At 35.6% G+C, this 8,483-nt stretch overlaps 2 protein-coding genes across 3 annotated transcripts; both read right to left on the bottom strand.

Moving 5' to 3' along the window:
- Positions 1–2,035: 2,035 nt before the first annotated feature.
- Positions 2,036–3,938, bottom strand: LOC131061949 (UDP-glycosyltransferase 86A1). The gene is made up of 2 exons (XM_057995786.2): positions 3,230–3,938; positions 2,036–3,142 (listed from the first exon to the last, which is right to left on the bottom strand). Exons 1-2 carry the CDS (start codon positions 3,672–3,674, stop codon positions 2,274–2,276), a joined length of 1,314 nt encoding a protein of 437 aa, XP_057851769.2. The 5' UTR covers positions 3,675–3,938; the 3' UTR covers positions 2,036–2,273.
- Positions 3,939–6,288: 2,350 nt separating this feature from the next.
- On the bottom strand, positions 6,289–8,065 carry LOC131061950 (UDP-glycosyltransferase 1). 2 transcript variants are annotated; one of them, XR_009372288.1, is made up of 3 exons: positions 7,247–8,056; positions 6,681–7,155; positions 6,289–6,503 (listed from the first exon to the last, which is right to left on the bottom strand). XR_009372288.1 is itself a non-coding variant. In XM_059219734.1 (2 exons), the coding sequence occupies exon 2, from the start codon at positions 6,954–6,956 to the stop codon at positions 6,315–6,317; it is 642 nt and encodes a 213-aa protein (XP_059075717.1). In that variant the 5' UTR covers positions 6,957–7,155; positions 7,247–8,065; the 3' UTR covers positions 6,289–6,314. The 2 variants fall into 2 exon arrangements, 1 of the variants encoding a protein (XP_059075717.1); XM_059219734.1 differs by having other exon boundaries at positions 6,289–7,155; positions 7,247–8,065.
- Between the last annotated feature and the right edge of the window lie 418 nt (positions 8,066–8,483).

The raw sequence follows: 8,483 nt of genomic DNA, 5'->3' as shown, positions 1-8,483 counted from the left end.
ACAAGTGATGCTGAAATTTAAAAAAATTTATCTTATCCAATAATGAACTCTATATAAAAAAAATTGAGTTTTTCCATTATATAGCTTTAAAATTATATTTTTTGTAATCTAAACATTGGAAACAAGGTTGAAACATTGTTCCTAACAACATCAACATGCCAAAGGAGACAATAATCACTCTAAGATAAACCCTCCCACAGAAGGATGTTTCAAAACCTCCGCCTGCCTAATCCAGGCTATGATTAAGCCCCACCCTTCTCATTCATCTAAATATCTTCCATGGTTGGTGAAGAGAATGTGTTGTCTCAAACTCTTTTCATAAGTATCTAGTCGCAAGGAATAGATTATGCCTCTAAAGTCTTTTGATATCAAAAGAAAGAATAAAAAAAACTATAAACATCAATATGAATTGAAATAATTACAAAAATCACAATGGATAATGGATTGTAAAACTGTTGTAATTCTAAAATCTACACAAGTATTTTATAGAAAAGTTTGAAAATTGTAGTTTTCATAGCAACTAGTATAAAATTGCTAATAATTCAATGTACACAGGAAAGGAAGAAGGAACTCAGTGCATTATTTACCAATGAAAATTTATAATATATTTGTAGAGTTGAAGCTTTTACAAGAGTACAATCAACTATAGGCCTTGAGTAATTATTGTAGCATAATAATACATCCAAGAATCACAATTAACACCTTCATCTCAAGCATCTAATGAATAGAAGACAATACATGAAACCATCTAATGATAGTTAGAAAATCATGAGCTAAAGCTACTTTGAAATTTGACATTCAAATCTCTAGTTAGAAATCTAATGTCTAGATGAGTCCCTACATTAAAACTACTAGTTCCCTTCCACTTGCCATAGACTCGTCACAATTCCATCACCAATTTGAGCATTCCATTTCGACTCCACTATCTCCATTCAAAAATGATTTATGATACATTGTAAAATGTATCATGTTTTGGTCAAGAAATGCAACTTCCTCTTTAACCTATTATGTATCTTGGATATTTATAAATTTTCTTAGACCTAGAGCCAATAAATTTTAATTTAATTAAGGCACCCTATTTTTAGAACTTTAGAGATTGAAGAAATATATAGACCAGTTATAATTACAAGTGATACTGAAAATTTTTAAAAGTTTATCTTATCCAATAATGAACTCTATATCAAAAAAGTTGAGTTTTTCCATTATATATCTTTAAAATTGTATTTTTTGTAATATCTAAACATTAGAAACAAGGTTGAAACATTGTTCCTAACAACATCAACATGCCAAAGGAGACAATAATCACTCTAAGATAAATAACATCATGTAGAATTTTATGTTTAAGTAGATTGTCATAGAAACAAAGAACTCAAAATCTGATTTTGACATACTAAAGCCTAATAATATTATTTTTAATCTCTTCATTTATCTCAACTAACAAAGCATACATACCTTCTCCTTACCTTCTTCATTTTCATTTTTAAATTTTAAATAAACATTTACAAAATCAACTCCTATTACATTTGTTATTCAAAATTTGTTTAAGGATTAGTCTCACTTGTTGATCATCTAAAGTAGATCGTCCATATCAAATAGACGTAAATATGTTTTAAAATAAATATTTAATTTTTTTAAATATATAATTAACTAGTTATACATTAAATTTATTATTATATATGTTACAAAAATAATTATAATAAATATATTTAAATTTATAATTTTATTATCTTATATTAATATATTTAACATTTATATTATATTAAAAATTTTAAAAATATATTATATAATAATAAATATAATTATAATATAAATTAGAAACTTGTTATATATTTTTAAAAAGTTAAATAATAATTTTAATATCGTTACATTATTTCACTATAAAACTATTTTATTTAATGTATATCTAAGAACATTAATATCTTTAATCTATTTTATTATAAAACTATTTTATTTTTCACTATTCTTTCCCATCACGAGATATCCAATCATAAAAGACTTATAAAAATATTATATATTGCACAATTTTTTTGCACCAACAAAAACCATTTTTTCATTAAAAAATTGTATTTAAAGTTGGAAATAACCAAGATTACATCAATAGCTATTACCACACACTAAAACATCAACGAGTAAATGACGTTACAACTGCGTAAAGTAGTCCACGCCAGAGGCAGAGTTCTATTCCAAATATAAATCCAGACAAAACAATCCATCACGGCTCTGTCAAATTATCATGTCAAAGCAAAAACATTTAATAATTATTACACAACTTATCAAATTAGTTTTAAACCATTCACCAGTATTTCAAAGTTAGTGGCCGACCGTCCTCCTCTACTGACTTCTTCCTCTGCCACACCCCTAAATCTCTCTGCTGCTCTACGTACTCTCACACCCTCCTCCCCTTCAATCAACATTTTGACCTTTCCCTCTATTTCTCCAGCTCTTATAACCCTATTCCCATCCTCTGCCTTTTTCAGCGCCAATCCAAACTTCCATTCCTCCACCAGCATTCTGCAATTCATAAACTGATCCACTGCAAGAGGAAAACCCAGCATGGGAACACCTGCTGAGACGCTTTCCATGACCGCATTCCACCCGCAGTGGCTTAAAAACCGTCCCACTGCAGGATGTTTCAGAACTTCTGCCTGCATAAACCAGGCTGCAATTAATCCCTGCCCTTTACATTCGTCTAAATATCCAGTGGGCAACATCTCCGAGAAATGGCTCGCCTCTTTATCTGGACGAAGCGCCCACTGAAAATAGCACCCGCTTTTCATAAGACCTGCGGCTATTTCCCTTATCTTATCTCTCACCACAGTCATGAAGCTGCCGAAGGAAACATAGATGACCGAACCCGCCGGTTTGCAATCCAGCCATTCACTGCAATGCGTGTCGAGCTGCGAAGAGGAGCCCATGATGAAGGGACCCACACACTGCACGGGTTTTTTGTGGCGCTGTGCCTCCACTGCTTTGCAATCCAAGACGTAAAGAGAATTCGCCACAATCCAATCTGCTGTCCTCGCATTGGCAAAACATTCTACTATATCATTGCCCAGAGCAGAAGGAGGCATAAAATCGGCTTGAAGGTCCGTCGGTTGTAGCAGAGGGGACCGGGCAATAAAATCCTTCCACCCTTGAAGCCCTGCAACGAGAAAACCCAAAAAATCAATTCCGTCTTCCCACCAAGCCTGCAATCATGCAACTGTAATCATAAGTTATAGTTACATACCCAAGTCTAAATGATAAAAGACAGAAAAACTTGTGACAGACATTGGACACAGCGAAACAGATTGGAGAGCCTGTGTTTTGGCAAAAGGAACGACCCACTTGAGAAATACATCGGCGACAATACATGTTGCGGGTGTTCCGGAGAGACTAAGATTTGTTAGAAGTTGAGCCACATGAGCTTCCATGTTTGACAGCGACTGAAAAAAGGCTTCCATGTTAGCCCACCTTTCCGACTCCCCCACCACGCAGTCTGGTATGACGACGACCTGGAGGTTTGGTGCATGGGTGAAAGGATTCTGGTCCGCCTGGGTAAGGACTTTGTGCCATGATTTTGTCACTACAAATGTGATGGGGATTCCATGAGAGGCAAACTTTAAGGCGAACTGCATCATTGGATTTACATGGCCTTGCCCGGGATATGGAACAACTACTGCATGAGCTGCCATTATTTTGCTTTGCTTTTTCGCCCTGCAACTAAGCCAGAACTTGATATTTGAGATCTGAACAGAGTACAGAAAACTATTCAAATAATTGCTCGACAAAATTTCTCGTGGACACAATTCTTTTTTAGGGTGTCTGTTGTCGGGCTGTAAAATTAACTTATAACAGCAATGGAGATTTTTGCACGATTCCGAGGCAATTCTATGTGGGAGAAAGTGGCGTGCAAAGATTAGGCTTTTATCTGTGATGTGAGGAAGCTAAAATTTGGCTTTTTTAAAGGCTTTGTCTACATAAAATTCTTGAATCCAAGATTGTTATTATTTATTGGGTGATAAATATCGGTGAAAATGCTGATACACGTTTATTAACAGTACCCAAAGCAATGCACGTTCTTACTTACACAAACGGTTGTACTTTGTTAAATTGTCAGTCAAAGTTGAGTTTATTTGTAAAGGTAAAATGAAAAAGTCATAATAAATTGTGAAAGAAATTTATAAAAAAATATATTTAATTTAATGGTTGAGCTTTTAATTTATTTTAAACAGTTGAGATTTAATATAATTTTTCCTAATATAAATATAAATGTCTTTTATCATATATACAACTGCAGACACATACACACCGCACACAAAAAGAAAAAACAAAAAAGGTACTAACATATATCCTTCTCAAGGCACCTATTTCACTTATAGAATAGTTTGATTTGATATTGTCTTCTTAACTCCTTACATTTAAAATTTTATTTTGTTGTGACATACATCTCCTCTCCTAGATGATTACAAGTGGAGTTCAAGCTTGTAAATTCATCCAAAGAGAATGTTTTAGAAGAAAAAATTACTAATCTTCAAATTCCAAAAGAAACTCTTTATGAATGATTATGCTCTTCTTGCAAAAGCTTCTCTTGCTTATGAAGCACAAGGATCTTGCTTTCTTTCTTTGAATATTTTGGCCCCAATCAAAACTACAAAAGTTGCAATAAAATGTTCATTAGGAGACTAAGTATGAACAAATATGCAAACTAATTTATTCTAGTGTATTTATTTTCTACTACAAATGAATGATAACAAAATTGAAATTTATAGCTTGTTAGTTTCATTTCTTTCATATGGATGATTATATTCTGTACAAATAATCATCCTACATTTTAAAACAATATTAATAGTCATTTATTCTTCTAATCATGTGTGTTGACTTGGGATATAATGGAAAAAATATGACATGTTGAAAGGGTGAGAATTTAGGCTTTTGTATAAAAAACCTCTTTGGTACATCTTTTTGGTGGGTTTTGGTAATGACCTTACTGGTTTTGTGGTACTTATTGTAATAGTTGGCTTTTTTGTTACTTTTTTGCTTGCCTTTATCAAAAGGAATGAGTAAGCCTGACCATAAAACCAAAGTAGAATTGAAAATGCAAGGGTAACCTAGCTTGATAGTTGCTACAAGAATATAGATTTTCTATCTTCTCAATGAGGTCATAATATAAGCTAAAGGAGTACAAACTCAAAATCAAGGGATAAATAAAAACAAAATTCAAGTTTGAAAGAGTTTCATGAAAATTATAAATTATAATAAACAAGTGAGAGCCATGTGACAAGAAGTCACAAGATAAGGAAGCTCTCAATAGATATTTTTGTGTGCATTTCTAAGGCAACCCTTGTGCTTGATCACCTGATACGTTCACAAAATAAAGAACGATGTATTTTTTATATACATACTAGTAGAAATTTCAAATTAGATTCATCATGGGATCGATGTGCCCTCGCCCTGCAAATGGACGACTATTGCATGCTCTACCATTGTTTTCTATCCAAAGAAGCCTAAAAAACAAATGTAATGTCTTTTGTATAATATTTTTCCTGTCACAAGGCTTAACAATATAACGGGATTAAGTTTTGGTCTAACGGTCACCTTATTAGAACTTCGCAGCTCAGACCACTTTGATGGAATGGATATTTCTGAATCCTTCACTCAGTCAAATGGTTTAGGCCTAACCAATTACTATGAAACCCTCCAATAAAAAAAAACCTCCATCTGCTTCAGTATGAAATACGAGTGTCAGAGGACTAATACAATTTTGTTTCTGGAAACTTTAGTTCGTATTTGATGTGATTAAGTTAGATCATCATTTGAGGAACCATCAATGCTAGTTAAAGCAAACATCTTTTGAGATCTTAAGAAAGACCATGGCCAAGTTAAAGTATCCCATCTCTGTCTGTAATGACTGTAAATAGTTATTCCTTTATTCCCCTGTTTTCGATTTTAAAATACTTAAAATTTCAGACATCTCTGCTAAACACAAACAATTCTGCCAAATGACAGTCATACCGTAACAGGGATCACTGCAAACTGTTTTGGCAACATTTTGCGAACTGTTCTTGTTGCGAACTGTCTCGCGGCTCGCAGCCTTTGGCAGGGACTGACCCTATAGCTACTAGTACACACTAAAACAAAGAGAATTTGATGGATAAACAACTGCGTAAAACAACCCACCAGACAGAGAGAAAGAAAGTCATAATCCAGTTTATAAATTAAGACAAAACAATGGATCAGGGCTCTATTAAACTCACGCAGAAATCATGTTAACTAAAAATATTTGATAAATAAGACTAAAAGCGAGGCATGAAATACTATTGGAACTCGATTTATCAAATTGCTTTCAGACTATTCACTAGCACTTCCAAATTAGTTGCAGACCCTCCTCCTTTACTCACTTCCTCCTCGGCCAAATCCCTAAATCTCTTTGCTGCTTGGCTTGCTCTCAAACCCTCATCCCCTTCCATCAACATTCTCACCTTCATCTCTACTTCTTCAGCTCTTATAATCCTTTTCCCATCCTCTGCATTTTTCAGCCCTAACCCAAACTTCAATTCCTCCACCATGAATCTGCAATTGTAAAACTGGTCCGCTGCAAGAGGAAATCCCAACATGGGAATACCTGCCCAGACACTTGCCATGACCGCATTCCACCCGCAGTGGCTCAAAAACCCTCCTACAATAGGGTGTTTCAGAACCTCCGCCTGCCTAAACCAGGGCGCAATTACCCCCCGCCCTTTACATTCCTCCAAAAATCCAGTCGGCAACATCTCTGAGACATGACCCGCCTCTTTATCTGGACGAAGCGCCCACAGAAAATAGCACCCGCTCTTCATGAGACCGTCTGCTATTTCCCTTACCTGAGATCTTTCCACAGTCATGAAGCTGCCGAAGGAAACATAGATAACCGACCGCGCTGGTTTGCAATCCAGCCATTCAATACAGTGCGTCTGGAGCTTTGAAGAAGAACCCATGTTCAAGGGACCCACACAGTAAACGGGGGTTTTGTGGCGCTGTATCTCCACTGCTTTGCAATCCAAGGCGTAGAAGGAATTCGCCACAATCCAATCGGTTGTACTCACATTGGCCAAACACTCTGTAATTCATTGCGGAATGGAGAATATGTTGGTTGTGGAGGCGATCTGGCAATATAATCCTTCCATCCTTCCAACCCTGCAACGGGGAAAAAACAAACAATCAATTATTTCTTCCCACGAAATCAATCAATTGCAACAATTAATTCAAGTTTTCCTTCTTCACATACCTAAGCATAAATGATAAGAGATGGAAAAACTTGTGACAGACATTGGACACATCGAAACAGAGAGCAGAGCATGTCTTTTAGCAAAAGGGACAGTCCACTTGAGGAATATATCGGCGACAATGCATGTCACAGGTTTTTCCGAGCTATTCAGATTGGTTAGGAGGTGAGCCACATGAGCTTCCTTGTTTGAAAGGGAGTGAAAAAATTCGATGAAGTTTTCCCCACTTTGAGAGTCCCCTACCACACAGTCTGGAATGAGAGCGGCCTGGAGGTTTGAAGTATGAGTGAAAGGATCCTCATCGGCCTGTGTAATGATTTTGTGCCAGGACTCTGTCAGCACAAATGTAACGGAGATTCCATGGGAGGCAAGCTTTAAAGCAAGGTGCATCATGGGATTCAGATGACCTCGTCCGGTATATGGAACAACTAACGCATGAGCCGCCATTATTTTTCTTTGCTTTTCTAAACTGGAATAAACCAGAGCTTGATCTGAAACACAGTAAAAAAAAAGCCCTGGTCAAAGAGTACGTAGTTTTTTCTGGTTTTTTTCAAAGAGTAGGTTATACATAGGAGATTTGAAGCGTGGGTGAAAGGATTCTGGTCGGTCTGAGCAATGTGCTATGACTCGGAGATCCCGCGAGAGGCAAGCTTTACAAATGCGTTTATTCTGGCTCCATTATATTTACATGGCATCACCCGGGATATGAAACAAGTACCTACCGCATGAGCTGCCATTATTTTGCTTTCATTTAGTCGCTGCAACTAAGCCAAAGGTTGCTATTAAAGAGATGAAAAAGAGACCTCACAATCCTATCCGGAAGAGTTAAAAAAAAATCAAGTCCTTTCTGGGTAGGATTTTCATTTTTGATGTCTGGATACACGATTAGGAAAAAGAACATTAAAAACTGTTCAAATAATTATTGGTCAAATTTTCTTTTGCAGAGATTTTTTTTAGCCAAATGGTTATTGGGCCACTAGAATGCATTGGTCTATAATGTATTTTATAACTTAAATTTCTTAAATACATTATGGGACTCATGCATTCTGGTGGCCTCATAGGCGACACCCCTAATTAGTGTTGGTTGTCAGGGGGTCAAATTAACTTAGAACAAAAGTGGAAATTTGGGTACAATTCCTAAGAAATTGTATTATTATATGCAATTCTATGCTGGAGAAAGTGGTGTGCAAAGACATGGTAGTTTAGACTCTTAGGTATGTGGTGTTAAGGAAGGTAAAA

The sequence above is a fragment of the Cryptomeria japonica genome, chromosome 4 (assembly GCF_030272615.1).
Source record: "Cryptomeria japonica chromosome 4, Sugi_1.0, whole genome shotgun sequence".
NCBI lineage: Eukaryota > Viridiplantae > Streptophyta > Pinopsida > Cupressales > Cupressaceae > Cryptomeria > Cryptomeria japonica.
The sequence above is the reverse complement of the archived record's forward strand: the minus strand, read 5'-3'. Positions and strand labels throughout refer to the sequence as shown.